The sequence below is a fragment of the Bemisia tabaci genome, chromosome 6 (assembly GCF_918797505.1).
Source record: "Bemisia tabaci chromosome 6, PGI_BMITA_v3".
In the NCBI taxonomy this organism is placed as follows: domain Eukaryota; kingdom Metazoa; phylum Arthropoda; class Insecta; order Hemiptera; family Aleyrodidae; genus Bemisia; species Bemisia tabaci.
This window is the reverse complement of record NC_092798.1, coordinates 11885486-11901439: the sequence shown is the minus strand read 5'-3', so window position 1 is coordinate 11901439 and position 15954 is coordinate 11885486. Positions and strand designations below refer to the sequence as shown.

The 15954-nt window shown below is 41.8% G+C and overlaps 2 protein-coding genes across 4 annotated transcripts in view; one reads left to right on the top strand and one right to left on the bottom strand.

Moving 5' to 3' along the window:
• The window catches only part of LOC109038650 (uncharacterized), a 42240-nt gene that overhangs the window by 4490 nt on the left and 21796 nt on the right, over nt 1-15954 (bottom strand). For all 3 annotated transcript variants that reach the window (XM_072301354.1, XM_072301355.1, XM_072301356.1), the window contains exons 3-5: nt 3661-3767; nt 2102-2672; nt 318-613 (exon numbers count right to left, since the gene is read on the bottom strand). In XM_072301354.1, coding sequence (XP_072157455.1) covers nt 318-613; nt 2102-2672; nt 3661-3767 — 974 coding nt within the window. The remainder of the gene's footprint in view (nt 1-317; nt 614-2101; nt 2673-3660; nt 3768-15954) is intronic.
• Nucleotides 7783-15921, top strand: LOC109038655 (uncharacterized). Its single transcript, XM_019053787.2, has 4 exons — nt 7783-7940; nt 8311-8511; nt 9992-10149; nt 14886-15921. Exons 2-4 carry the CDS (start codon nt 8340-8342, stop codon nt 15258-15260), a joined length of 705 nt encoding a protein of 234 aa, XP_018909332.2. The 5' UTR covers nt 7783-7940; nt 8311-8339; the 3' UTR covers nt 15261-15921.

The window sequence follows — 15954 nt, the reverse complement described above, 5'->3', positions numbered from 1 at the left end:
AGCTTAAATCAAAAGGAAATCCGCTCAAATTAAGAGGCTTGGTTCTTGATTGAAGCTTAAATCTGATTGAATCAAGAGTATTTTTTCTTGTCGATGTTTTTAAGAGTCTGGACTCTAGATGGAATGTGTTTTTTTTTTCCAGTGAACGGTGCTGCGAATTTTTGTGCGAATTTCAACGTTCTCGTGTAAAAAATTAAATTGCCCAGTTTTTGGCAATAGCCGATGTTGCTTGGGTCCTCTCTGCTAAACGCGGTCAATTTTACCCTTATTTGATTGGGTATGAAAAGAGCCAGCGGAATGAAGCATAAATAACCTACCTCCTCACCCAAAAAACCATAGAACGGTTTCAAGAATTCATCCCTCAAAGCTGGCCTATATTGCAGATTATTCGCGTAGAGGTTGTCCTCTTCACCAAAGCTCATGACCCCGGTGAGGACGCTTTTCCACACAAACCAATTCCCTTTAATCAACTTCGCTTTCGCCGATTCAGTAAAAGCTAAAATTTCATGGATCACTGCGTTCGTCAACCACGGTCCACCCTTGCTGGCCTGCTGGGATAAAATCCACTGATGTGGAGTCGTCGCCCCGTCTATTAAAACTAGAACCGGATTTCCTGGTAACAGAATTATAAGCATGAAAATTAGTATTAAAAATGTTACGTAAATACGTTTTTTTAACTTTTTTCTGTAAATTCGGATCAAAATACTCTTTTCTTGTTTTTTAACCTTTAGCTGAAAATACTAAAAAGTACACGGAAAAAATTAAATTGCTGATTCAACCATTTTGTAGTAAAAAAAGCGACTGCAATGTTTTAAAGTAGAATTTTTACGACAAAAGAATGCTAATTTAACCACCCCCGTCGTTGAATTAGCTTTTCACTATTGTAAAACGTACATTTGAAACATTGCAGTCCCTTTTTTAATTGTTGAATTGTTAAATCAGCTTTCCATTTATTCCGTGTAACCCGTTCAATTTTCAGGAATGGATTATTATCACCGCGAGGTCTCTTATAGATACGACTTGATTAACTTCATCACGCAAGGGTTTTAATATGTGATTTTTTTAGCTTTATTTTTAAACTTTTTAATTCTCAGTTAATAAATAATGACCTAGGGTACCAGGTCGAAACATCTCGAGTTTGTTTGTGTAATTTTAAACTTGTTTCCTATTAATTTTGTTTTGTTTGTTTGTTGTGAGGTCTCTTGAATATATGTGTATGTGTTACGGGTAATCTAGTCAAACCGGGTAATGTCGGCAATAATTGACATTACCCAAGCCGTTTTGGTTAGGTTAGGTTAGGTTAGGTTAGGTCAGGTCAGGTCAGGTTAGGTTAGGTTAGGTTCAGTTAGGTTAGGTTAGGTTAGGTTAGGTTAGGTCCAGCCGGTCCCGTCTGCGGCCCTCCCTGACGACTGAGGGGTGGGATGGCGGGTATTATAACCTAACCTAACCTAACCTAACCTAACCTAACCTAACCAAAACGGCCTGGGTAATGTCAATTATTGCCGCCATTACCCGGGTATTGTCGACATTACCCGGTTTGACTAGATTACCCGTAACATATGTATTACGAGACCTTAAAAACGAATCATTTGCGTCCGGACTTAAGGTGATTCGATGGACGCCATATTTTGTGTCAGAACGGCATGCGATGTATCGCATCAATTGGTTCCATTTTTTCAGCTACTCGTCATTTTTTCCAATTTTGAGATCGCAATTCTGTTGTCAGGAGACTAAAGCACTCACTTGCCAATTTTAACAAAGAAATTCAACGTACTAAAGGCGTGTATTTCTTAGAGAGAAAATATCGCATTCGATACTGATATCGAAACTGCACTCGAATGCGATATTTTCTCTCTAAAAAATACACGCCTTTATTATGTTGAATTTCTTTGTTAAAATTGGTAAGTGAGTGCCTTAGTCTCCTGACAACAGAATTGCGATCTCAAAATTGGAAAAAAATGACGAGTAGCTGAAAAAATAGAACCAATTGATGCGATACATCGCATGCCGTTCTGACACAAAATATGGCGTCCATCGAATCACCTGAAAAGTTTTTAACGAAAATGCAGCAGGAAAGGCTCTATTTTTAAAGATATCTTACCGAAAAACTTGTTGAGTATTCTTGCAAACTTATCCAAACACACGATCAGGCTGGATTGCTTCTTGTGCCGCTCGATTGGCGCATCGTAGCATCTTTTTACGAAGTTTTTCGTCGTTGTGTCCTTCAGAAGCCGTAGAAAAGGGTGCATGTCGATAGAAGAACGGAGGACGCTGTAGAAACGTGATCTGAACTCGAGGAGGCTGTAGAACGAGTTCAGTTTCTCGAAGTCCAAGTAGAGAACCCCGTGGGAGCCGAAGAGGGCAGAGAAGGAGGCCCAGCCCGTGATTTTCAGTTTTCTATCGATGAATTTTCGGGCTGTAGGCGATTCGGACGGTGGTTTTTTGATCCCGCCGGCGGACACGGGGATGTTGAAAAAGCTGTAGATCATCGCGAGGTTCACAGATTTGCCGAATCCCGGTGGGGCGGTTATTAAAATCGGCTCCAACGCCGAGCTATTGTCGAATAGAGCCTCGATGAGGAGACTTTTGTCGATGAAGTGGTCTTGGTTGACGATTTGTAGGAAATGGTTAATGAACCCCTCTGTTGATCCTGTATTCCTGTTTTCGGGACTCTGAAACATGGAATGAGTCGGATAAAATGAAGATCATACAAACGGGAAAAATCTACACGAAACCCCTCACCCACACTGAAAAAAATAGTTCTGTTCATAGGGCCTCTGCACTTCCTTTGTTACGGCTACAGAAGTTTCCAGCCTGAGGACAGAGTACTTCGTACGCACGACGGAAGTTCAGTTCTCACAACAGAAAAGTTCTGTAAGTATAACAAAGAAAGTGCAGGAACCCTAAGAATAGAAGGTTCTGTCATCAGCACCGACTTTTTTTTTTTTTCTTTTTTTTTTCTCGCTTTTTGCTATTACATTAGCAAAAAGCAATTGTTTTTTTTCTCTGTTCTTGTTACTTTGAAACGGAGGATACTTCGAACAAAACTGAGCGAACGGGACGTATCTACATTAGACCTTTTTAAAGAGGGTCTATGTACTTTAAGTATGAATTTGTTCCAACTCCTGTAGCATGTAGGTTGGGCTTTAGATGTTGGAAAGTCAAGACGGTGGCCTTGGGTCTTAGTTTTTTTTGTCGATATCTTCGTTCCTCTAAAGCGGCAGATACACCTATGAGTTAAAAGCGCTTTTTGTATATAAAAACACCAATAGGGAACCAGGATTTCGATCTCTCGACGTCGAACTATCGAAACCCTCCTTGCCTACTGGTGTTTCACTTTCAACAAGCGCTTGTTCTTCGCAGGTGTATATGGACCTTAAACAGAGCGGTGTGAAAGCGGAATCGCATTGCGCAAATCATGTTGCATCTACGCGTATCATAGAGAAAAATACTTCAAGTTTCTGAGTTCTTAAAATCACGTAAATTAACGTTTTTTTTAAGAAAACAAGGGGGAGGGGTCCAAAATCTCTGGACCCTCTCTTCCCCCTTTGCCTCCTTGCAATCCCACTTTTTATTGTTTTCTAATGTTTCACTCAGGTCGTTTCTTTTCTCTGGCATTTGCTCCCTATCGCCCATAAACGACTCAAGAGATTGTCTTACTCTTTCCGGTCTCATCGTTTTGCTAGCCAACTTTTGAGTCTCCAAAAATTCTTCCTTCAGCGTTTCGTTCGTCAGCGGATGGCCTGATTCCGTCCCTTTATGAAGCTCTGTAAAAAACCAGAGAATTTTTGGGAAAAATCTCTTTTTCACCTGTCAAAGGTAAATAATTAAATCGGGCATTTTCTTAAAAAGGCCGCTAATCAAATTTGACGATTTACAACGTTTTGCCTTTGACGAAGATATCTTAATTTCTTCAATTTTCCAAACGCAAACACTGATCAAAAACGTTTTCTTCGTTTATCAAATCAACTAGGGGCTTGTGGCCGCTACACGGTCGCCAATCAATGAAGGAAAACTACACGTAAAATATTACAGAACGACCATATTCAAGTTATTCGGAAGCCGACGGGTGCACTCGAAAGAAAGCGTATTTATCTCCGATTGCAACGTCATACATTGCAACGTTATTTTTAATGAATGCCTTTAAAAAGCTACACACAGTATCTCTGAAAAGTTTCCGCGAATTTTCCTGACTTATCTCAAATAAAGACATCGAAAATTTTGATGCGATATTTTCGTTCGTTCTCCTTTTTTATAGGTAACCAAAAAAAAACTAAAAAACATCCGATTTTCTGCATTGTTACAATGAGGTACATATTCCCCCTTTAATTATGGTAAAACTGGAGCAGAGAGTCAAGAATGATGACACTTAGTTTTAAAAGGAAAGTTAATGGAAATCAAGAAAATCTCCAGGATTCCTCGAGAATTGCAGGCTCGCGTTGTACACTGGTTGGATACTGTGTCCGCCGTACCGCAGGTGGTGGGTCTGACACCGAGAAATTACAACGACTATAGCGCGCACCGTGTTGTGCGCGCAATTCGTGAAGTATTCGTACAGTCTAATATGCGTATCACGCCAATTGACCTACTGCACTGCGATTGGCGTAATGCGAGAAGTATTCATGCAGTCTTGTAGGCGCTAGCATGCTTTCCACGCCGACCGCACTGTTTGGCGCAATGCGAGAAGTATTCCTACAGTCTTGCAGGCGCTAATGTCCGCACTGTCTTGCGAGATTATTCGAACTCGCTCTAGGGTATTCGTGGCATCGCACAATGGTGCTTAAAATGTCCATATTGCGTTTCGACGCCGTATGAGCATTTCAACGTTGCCTCTTTTCTCCTGATAAAATAATTTTTCCGAGAAATGTTGGGAAATTTCTTTTTGATGTTCATTTTTTTTTAGATTGAATAGACCATTAAGTAAGATACAAATTTAAGCACTCTGATACATGATTCTTCACCAGAATTTTACGTTAAACACGCTTCCCCAAACGAAAACTACTGAAATTAATTCCTAGCTAAGATATGAACGTTAGTTAGAGGAAAAATTTGCCTGGTCACAAGAGAATCAATATCCTACACGAGTCAAATCGCCGACTACAACGGTTTTAGCAGACTACTCAATCGAGCTCGAGCATTGTTTCTTCCCCACCCTGTGTTGTTCAAAGTGTGTACAGCTCGCCATAGTTGAGCCAAAGCGTCGAGATTGAGTTTGCCATATTTTCATATTACTGAGACTGTCAAAGCGACGTTTAGCGTGCAATTTTGCCCAAGCAAATTAGTCTTTCTTTTATGAACGGAAATTTTAAATTCATCCATAAAAAACGTTATTTCCACACTGGAACAAAAACACATTGGATCTAGAGTCCAGACTCTTGAAAACATTGGCAAAAAAAAGGACTCTTGATTCAATCAGATTTAAGCTTAAATCAAAAGGCAATCCGCTCAAATTAAGAGGCTTGGTTCTTGATTTAAGCTTAAATCCGATTGAATCAAGAGTATTTTTTCTTGTTGATGTTTTTAAGGGTCTGGACTCTAGATCCAATGTGTTTTTTTCCAGTGCACGGTCAGGAGTTAATGTAGGATTAGGTTTCGGCAATTTTCATGACGAAAAACGCTTCAGACAGCCGAGTTATCAGCTGACCGAAAAAACCCGCTCGGGAAAGATGAAAAACCGCGCATCTCTTCGAGGGACAAACGCTATAACCGATCTTTCAAAGTGCGCAAGGGACGCGGGGCCTGCCGAGCGATCCTTCTATTTTTCCCTCCATTGCGGGACCGGGGCGGTCAAGCCGGTGCCACCTACTGAATTTTGACCCAAAGAATCGGGCTTACGGAATTATATATTGTGATATATATGTAAATTAAAAATAAAATTATACCTATCTAAACTCCGAATACTTTGTATTTTATACAACGCTGCAACATTTTCAAGATAACTGTTAATTTAATCTCTGAAAATCATTGGAACAGCTGAGGATGTTTACCTCTATGTATATTTTCACATGCGACGAACCCAATATTACTACCAAAATTCTGAAACTCTTCACCTCTCTTAATTTAAAAATCTAAATTTTCGTATATGTACTCCCTTTTTCAAAATTCTCTGTGAAGACGTTAATAGCCTGTGACGCTGAATGTCTCAAAATATACTAACTAACTAACTAACTATATTTAAGGCATCCCCCCCCCCCCAAAAAAAAAAAAATTAGCAGACGATTCCGAAATGCGATCTATAAGAGAGATCGATTAACAATTCGCCCAGTTACTCGAAGAAATGCCTGATTTAACTTTTAGCCCTTGACTAAAAGGTTCAAAGCACCGATAATGATAGGATTCTCACAATAAGAAAGAAAGGGAAGGCAGTACTTTATTACGATCGTTGCTTCAGGAAACGCTCTCCTTCCTTCTTCACCCCCTTTCTTCTCGTAAACTTTGTAAGCGTGACCCGGGCGCAAGTGATAACTCACCGATAACCAACTCAAGTTGAGGATGTGTATGTTTTGTTGGAACTTTGGAAAACTAAGATTATAGCTTATATATTTTTTTGAAAGAAAACCAAGCAAAACGTATGCTTGAAATTGTCTTCAAGAATAGAATTTAATGATCGAAGACCATATCGACGGTGAAAGTCGGCAATCACATAACTCGTTTGCGGTGTCTGAAAATCTCCGCCTCTACGTCATTTTTTTAAAGGAGAACAAATTGATATTATTTCTTGAAGTTTTTGCAGAATTTTCTTCGCATTGAGAAGGAAAATCATGACAGTTTTAAAGAATTGCCGTTGAGTAGTTTTCCATTTAAAAAATAAAGTATGACAGGAAGTCTGCGACGTCGCAAACCGAGTTATGTGATTGCCGACTTTCACCGTCGATATACAGAAATTTGCAAGGAAGACTATTAGTTTACTTTCATAGCAGTGGCGATGCGTTAATGATCGATCATCGGTATTTCCCCATTAAGAGCTGTGGTAAAGAATCGATTGTTAGGGTGTTCGTTTCGAACACCCTGTTTATCGATCCTTTTCCATAGGTTTAAATGGCAGATCAATCGATACATCACAAAGTACACCACGCCACTGTTTTAAAAGGGGACAACACAACGTGAGCGGAGACTTATAACGTCACAATCGAAGATACGCATTTTAGCGGCTCTGGTGCTTGCACTAGAGCTGCTATTCCGGACGGTCCCAGCTGGGGAGTATCAACGGACCATGTTACATTGGAGAGACCGCGTGTTGGTTGATGGGAATCGGCGCCATTTTCTGCTGTTTAGGGAGGACTGATTTTATTTTAATTGATATCTTTTTCCTGTGAGCGAATGCTATGTTGTGTAGTGTATTTTTGGAATCATGGTGATACTGTCAATAATTCAAAACGGGTCTGTGCTTTAATCTCGCACTGGAAAAAATGTACTTTACGTTTAAAATTTGAAAATTCAAATCTATAAGTTTTCGCGCTTTTTTCGAAGAATGCCGTGGTTGGAGCTTCCTAGTCATACTACTCGACATCAGCTGATAGCAAACAAAGGTTATCAAGGAAACCGTAAACGCGTAACAACTACCTACCGTCGCCAGAGCCGCTTTCCGACGCGAATGCGTTGGAGCTTCCTGCTTGTTTCGACTTCAGGCATCGAAAATAATTAACGACTCTAACCATGGAAGAAGAAAAATCTTAATGCGTTGAGCTGTCTCTGAAGGCCGAATCGATTAGAGGTCATCAAATTATTCAAGAAGTACATTGAAATGGAAAATGAAGCCACTGACGTACATTGAAATGAGACAATGGGCTCCATGAGGCCACGATAGAGAGTTTTGCGCTACGCGTTTCCCAAAAAGTGCTGCTCCTAGTGCACGAGAACCTAACTTCCCTTATTGTTCGTTTTCCAGGAAAAACGGAAAGTCTAACTTCTCTCATATACACACCAAACTGAAATAACAGGTTCGTTAATTGTATGCAGTTATATTTTCTTCACGCGCACGTTCTAGTGAAACATTTAAAATGTATAAATAGCCAAAAAACTAACATGATCTCTAAGTAAACTGGGCAACGTACATTGGAAAAATTACATAGCAGCAAGGTTAGGAGATATCTGGTGTTTTTCGGTAACATTCGTTTTTTGTAGGTATTAAGATGCAGCGTGTACGATCAAAATTGTTTATAAAAAAAAAGAACGCGTACCTAAAAGGATGAAAAAATGCCCTAAAAACGAGCGATTAACAGTACTTGGCAAGGATTATAGTTCCTCAATTGATTTGACTTGATCGCAGAAACATCAGCTACATTTAAAATGTTGTTAAATTTAAATTAGCCAACAGGTCCTGTTCCGGCAAAGTCAACATGAGTTCCAACAGCTCAGTAATCAAACGAGTGTGTCTGGAGGCAGAAGCTGGAAGTCCAGCCGTTAAATATCGGATACAGCTCCTAGACGAATCTTTGATTGACGAAAGTGTAGAATTTTTGGCGAAGGAACTATTGCCATCGACAAACATGACGATTATTTCAAGTCTCGGTACGTGATTTTTCTGTAAAATTGAGATTGAAAAATAACCCAACTATAACCATATCCTTATGTTGAGAGGAGGATTTTTCCCCCCACCACTAACGCGACCTATTAAGGCTATAAAACAAATCTGTTTGAAACAAAAAAAAAAAAAAAAAAAAAAAAAAAAAAAAAAAAAAAAACACCAAGCAGAGAACTCCAACACAATGTGTTGATAAGGCGCGTCATTAACTCGCACATATCAACCCCTTTAGTTTTCATTTACAGAGATTTCAAAATAGGCAAGCAGCACAACAGGAGAATTCACGATCCAACACTGCGAGGTCAACGACGCACCTTGACGAGACCGTGTGTTATGAATGTACAAAGCCATTTGAACGAGTTTAAGTTTTTTGATCTGCCTCAAGCAAAATCTTATCAGATTCTTGAAGAAAAGTGCTACGGAATAATTTAAGCGAAGGAAGGAAACATTCTGCCGAACTCCTGAAAGATAAAGTCGATTCAAAGGTATTTTGGGGCTAAAATACCCAGATCATCGGTAGTATAAATCCCGTTATATTATTGAAAAGAAATTGACTCGATATAAACCTCCTCAAGGGGCCATTTTGGGGGGCTGAAAATATTTTCATTTGATTCTTTGGGGTCGATTTACCCTATGAAAGTTTTTGTCCCGAAGCTCAATTCTCCGCCTTTTTCTAGAAAAAGATAGTGGACGGGTGATCTGGATCACTCTGTACATGTAAAGAGCATCCTTATCGGTCCGGCAGTTCGTCAGACATAGTGCTTCCAAGATTTTGCTTGTAGCTGTATAATATAGATTTTAAATTAGCGCGGAGTATTCTTAGGTTTTTTTTAAAAAAAAAAAACCAAGTAACGTAGACTCTTGGTATTCATTGCACATAAACTAGGAAGCCCCAGAATGACAAAAAAATTTAAATCATAATTATTGACGGATTAGTAAACTTTTTTACACGCTTTGGAAAACCTCAGAAGTTCGCGGTTGTCACTTTCTGGCAAGGAACTAAGGGACTCGGTTATTGTATCGAGTAGGGGGTCGAAACGATCGCAAAGGCGGTATACTACGTATACGCGCCAAAATGGCAACATTTATGAACAGTGAGATTAAAGGTATTCATGTGGGTTTTAAGTGTTGAATTTGTAAATTCCATAAGAGAAAGTTTTACTTTAAGGATTTCAGCGACATTCCACCTTAAAAGGTCAAAAATATGTTTCCGGGAGAAAAGAGACAAAAAATGGCACTGCAAGATTAATCGATAAGTACATCTTAAGGAACATGACAAACTAATATTACCTTCGTTATTGGAATCAGCTCCAGTCAAGAAATTAGTAATAGCTCTCAGTGCACAGATTCGGCAGTGCCATTTTCTTTATCCTAGTGACGTCATTATTATTATAAATCAAAGTAATATTGACAAAATATTATGACTATTAAACTATGGTATATGATTTGTATCCCAATCTTGCACAGGTTTCTTGTCAGACAAAGATGCATGTGACGAAATAAAGAGTGTATTAAGAAAACACTTGTCCGAGGGAATCTCCTTAGCAGCTCTGCTTGAGGATGACTCGGGAAATCGTGGACCTTTGATCGGGTGTAATGTTTTGTATAAAGAGAGTACGTCAGAGGTATGTACGTTTAGAACTTAATGGTTTAATAATAATACTATGTAACCTCGCACCGGCTGTATCCGAATTGCGTCCCTGGCCATTCCGAATTGCGTCCCGAGCTCTATCCGCATTGCGCCCGGCGCATAAATCGGGAAGGTGGCAACACCGCATTTGAAAGGCGATGTCAATCGATAATGATCGGGCATGTTCAGTGAAGAATTCCCGGTGTTTTTTAAAAGTTAGTATCGATGGCGAAATTATTGAATCTAATACGAAACAATCACCAAAAAACTTGACGATAACGTTTTGACGAGACAAAAAGTCAGCAACTCTGTGAAAAAAAAGCAGCAAGCAGCAGGTATTTTTTGCCAGTAAGAAAGTAGTTTCTCAAGTGAAACTACCGTGACGAAAGGACCCTTTACACCCTGGATTATTTGTTTTAAAGTTTATGACGAGACTCTCTTGATCTCCATTCGCCAAACGGTTTTAGTAATATGGGAACTTTATGTCAACCGAACCCCATCATTCACCGCTATGTTCCTATTTATTTTATTCTACTTTCCGGACATTAGTATCAACATGAGAAAAAGGTGAGCAACGTTGTCATTTACACCTTTTTCTTAAGAATTAAATGTACGCGATCTGGGACGCAGTTCGGAGAGTCCCGCCAGACGCAATTCGGAGTCTTCGGGACGGAATCCGGACTAACGCCCTCGCACCAACCCTATTATAAATCAACCCGTTGATTTTGCTATGACCAATTTAGGATGTCCAGTTCAATTAAAACCGGTGAACGTGCGAACTACCGGAAGATTCATCGCTTTCGTCAGTGAATAGTGAAGGCAATCAAACGTTCCTCACAAAATCAAAATTCAATTGCGGAATCGAATTTATCTCTATGCCATTCGGTTCGTCTCGTGGCAATCCCCCTTTGTGATACTTCGTTCGAAAGAACATAAAAAAGGAAAATTTTTCGCGTAAACCCGAAGTCATTATCTTAAACTGTTTCAAAATGATCGAAAATGGGTGACCTCCGTTTTTTTCAAATCGTCCGTCAAATTCTCTGTATTCGTGCCTTACCATCATATTCCATGTTTCAGGAAAATACATACATACGAGTCGCTGTTAGAGCGCTCTTTGGCGCTTTGCGACACCTAATCGCCACAAAGCTCGGTCTTCCCACAGGTTATCAGGGAGTTGACACTCCCTCATCTCACTTAACACCCCCTGTCGCCAACCTCTCACTGGGCGTCCCCTACGCCTCCTCCCAGGAGGAACCCAATCAAGCATCTTTTTTGGCAGCCTCTCTTCCGTCATCCTATTGACATGACCATACCAAACAAGTTGTTTGGTCATGACGTCGAACACGATGTCATTTTCGACTTCCATTATCTGACGCACTCTATCATTACGGACCCGATCTCTCCTAGAAATTCCTGCCGACCTTCTCCAGAAATCCATCTCCGTTGCTCTTAGCATATCCTGTGTCCGTTTCTTCAGCTGCCAAACTTCACATCCGTATGTTAATATACTTTTTACTACAGCGTTGTATATCCTCCTCTTGTTATCTTTGGAAATCCGCTGATCCCAGAGGATTCCATTTAACATCGCTATAGCCTTCCTTGCTAAGGTGTTCCTTTCCCTGATAGCTTGATCCGTCCTTCCATCCTGGGTCAACCGCACTCCCAAGTACTTGAAGTGCTCGCAGCATTTGATCTGCTGCCCATCCTCCAACTCAATGCTTTGCTGATCACCACCAAAAGTCATCTTCTCAGATTTGGATATGCTGACTTCCAAACCCCACTTCCGATATTCTTCTACTAACTTGCGCATCATGTACTCCGCGTCTTCTTGATCTTGAGCAACCACCACCTGGTCATCAGCAAAGCACAGAGTGAACAGAGTTTCAAGATCACCCAAGGGGACACCCATACCAGAACACTTCCTTTTCCATTCCTTTAGCACACATTCGAGGTAAATTTTAAATAATGTTGGCGACAAACAACATCCCTGTTTTAAACCCTTAGTCACATAAAATCCCGCTGACAACCCCCCATGATACTTAATTTTGGTAAAACTCCCTTTATAAAATCGCTTGACAGCATCAATCAACCCCCCGTTAAAATTCGATTTTTCCAAGGCCTCCCAAAGTTTCACCAACGGCACACTGTCATACGCTTTCTGGAGATCCACGAAAATTAAATGCAGCTCCTGAGCTACGGCCATTTTCTTCTCAATGACCTGGACAATAACAAAGAGGTGATCTATCGTAGACCTGCCAGCTCTAAAACCAGCCTGCTCCTCTGCTTCGTGATCCTGCCATTCGTCCTCGATCTTCGCTTTCAGTATCTTCCCGTACACTTTGCTTATTGTCCCGGTCACTGAGAGCCCCCGGTAGTTGTTACAGTCGTCCTTCCTTCCCTTCTTTTTGTAGATGGCCTTGATCCAGGACTCCTTCCACTCCCTTGGTACCTCGTCACCCCTGATGCATTGCTGCATCAGTTTCCTGAGGCACTCAAAGAGCTTGGCAGTCCCGTACTTGACCAACTCAACAGGAATCCCGCCAGGACCCGGCGCTTTATCATTAATTAGCTCTTTAACCGCTTTAATTATGTCACAAGTGTGAATCTCCAAGTTGTTCATTCTTCCGTTGTCCGTGCTGCTGTCTCGAAACTCTGGGCGCCTTTCCGTCAAAAGATCTTTAAAATGATCCTCCAGTTTTTTAAGTGATATCGGAGAAACGATGTCGCGCTTCATGTCTCTACGTAAACCTTTAATTAACTTCCAGCTCTCAGCACTTTTTCTCCCCCCTAGGTAGGTGTTAATTCTAGAACAGTTGCTTTCCCAAGCTTCATTCTTCTTCCGTGTTATGAGGCTCCTAACTTTAGACTGAGCTTTCCTGTAAGCAACTTTATCTTCAGCCTTTTTAGACGACAGAAATATAAGATGTTTTTGCCTCTTGAGATTTATCTCGTCTTCAATTTCTTCATCCCACCAGTAAGGATGCTGCTTTTTATTACTGGTTTTGCAAATACCTAGGGCTTCTTTAGCTGCAGAGTGGATACAATCTTTAATGAAATGATATTGCTCTTCAGTGGTACCCGAAAGCCCATCCCCCAACTTCTCATCCAAGCGTTTCCGATACAGAGCCTTGACACTAGGGTGCTGCAAACTTTCGATGTTGTATCTTACCTCACGCTCTTGCATCCCCTGTCCCTGCTGTTGTTCAGGCACTGGCTCTACATCCTTAGTTCCTTTAACGGGAAACGCTATATCTGCTCGGAGGAAATGATGGTCACTGCCGCAGGAGAGTCCCCTGCACACTCTAACTTGCTGCAATTTCAGCTTAGTAGAGTGCTTAACAATCACATAATCGATGATGGATTTCAATCCTCGCGTTGGCTGGACCCAGGTATACTTATGGATGTCTTTGTGTTGAAAAAAGCCATTCAAAATTCTCATCTCAGTTTGAGAACAAATTGAGATGAGCCGATCACCGTTATCATTAACAGCATCCTCCCCAAACGGTCCAACAACTTTACAGTTTACTCGTCGTCCCGTTCTGCTGTTCAAATCACCCATAAGTATGACTTCCCTGCCAGCACCAACGTTCAGAATTTCATCATTCAGATCATCAAAAAATTGGTCCTTACACGCGACAGTGGCATCATCATTTACACCGTACACTCCAAGCAGCGTGATCTTATGTCCGTATAGGTTGAGGTTCATTCTGATAAGTCGCTGGTTGACGGCCTCCCAGGTGCCCACAAACTTACGTAGGCTTTTCCGCATGAGTATTGCTACTCCTTGCTGAGCACGCTGATCTTTGGCCACGCCGCTGTAGAATAGATCATAGTCACCGTAATTCTCTGACCCGTGCCCTTTCTTCTTGGTTTCAGTAAGAACAGCGACATCCACTTCAAGCTTCTGGATCTCCGATATCACTTCCGGTAGCTTATTCGAAATGCCTTGGACATTCCACGTCCCAAATATCAATGTCCGTTTTCTTAATTTTTGTCGACGTGTCCGTTTGTTTCCAGTGGTACCGAGGCTTGTTACGTTAGGTCTTTTGACAGTGAAACCTTTTACAAGTACCGGGGAGTCAGCCCGATGACTCAACCCCCAACCTGGAGGACCAGGGTTTGATTTTGGAGTTGCCTCTCCTAGACAGGTTGCTTTCACTTCAGCTCAGAGCCCTGTCTGCCCTTCTAGCAAGTGGTTCATACGCCCAGAGGCCGGTGACCATCTCCACTATCCCCTTTAAGGCAGGGGCTACCAGCTGGGGTCCGCAGGATTGCTATACCTGTGACAACAGTCCCCCATACGGTCTTCAGGAAAATCCATCGGCAAAAAACCAAGTTGCCAATTCCGGCCATTTTGAACTTTAATTGGCCGCCATTTTGAAACGGTTTGAGGTAATGACCTTGGGTTTGCGCGAGAAAATTTTCTTTTTCCATGCTGTTTTGAACAAGGTATCACAAAGGGGATCGTCCCATTTGAAAAAGAAGTTGAGGTCCGGTAACCCCCTCACCCTCCTCCCCAAGGCCCCCCCCCCATACAATTTTTGGGCGAACCTAAAGGTACCCTTTGACCTCATCCCCCACGTTTCAGATCTTTTTCTCAGTTATAGGTCAAAAGTTAGAGGGGGAAGGGACTTTACGGACACCCGAAACCCTGTATTCTGACTTTTCCACTATAGTTAGGTCCTTTCCCCCGTGGTGATTAATGACTCCAATAAATTTTCAAACTTCCAGATGGAATACCGGACGGATAAAATGAAACTATGCCACCAAACATTGGTCGACCTAAAGAAAGGAGTGGACGTGCTCAAGATTTACAACTGCTCCGACTGCATCAGTGCCTTCGGCATTTCGGTGGCGAGCGCCTTCCGGGGTCGGGGCATCGCGACAGAATTCTTAAGGGCGCGTGCCGAAGTCTGCCGGCTCACCAACATCCCGGTCACCGCGGGCGTCTTCAGTGGTCCCTACTCCCATAAGGCGGCCGCCAAAGCAGGTTTCCGCACGCTCTCGGAGCTCGATCTCGGCACGTATCGGATAGACAACAAGATCGTGCACCCCGAAGCTAGAGGATGGCCCACTGCCAAGTACATGGCCAATAAATATTTTTAGGAAAACACATTTTACTTTAGGCGCAGTAAGTCGCCAATGGAGGATTTGCAGGTGCTTGAAATTTGATGAATTTTTTGTCTAAGTGGAAACCACTGAGTGAATTGGACGTATTTCTGTTAAACGGAACTAAGCGCCAAATTGAGTTCTTTTTGTGGATTTTAGAATCCCGGATAGCGCGTTCTGTCAAACGGAACTAAGTGCCATGGAAAAGCATTGCAAGTATAGGACATAACGAACATCGCGTCCCGCATCACCCGCCAATCCAAGCCCCCCTTTCCCTTCCTCCCCCTATGGCATGGCGCTTCGTTCCGTCTGATAGAAATACGTATGGGCCTGTTGCAAACTTTTGCTGGAGCGAAAATAAAAGTTGTCATTCCTAGAATGTGTCTCAAAAATCACGATGAGCGCATCATGAAAGTCTGAAATGCACTCCTTACTTCACAATTTTCATAAGAAAGCGTCTTTTCGAGCTTCCCGCCTCAAAAACGATACCACGGCACAGGTGAACAATGAACATTTCGTTAGAGGAGTCATTCCATCCAACGCCTGCTCTCAAGGATCAGGGGCGTAGCTAGGAAATTTTTCTAGGGGGGCCATGGGACCACCTCTCATGGTGAAGAGAGCGAGGGGGGGTGAGGAATGGAGGATCCCGTTTTTCTAGGGGGGGCCACGAGATTTCTGGGGGGGGGCCAGC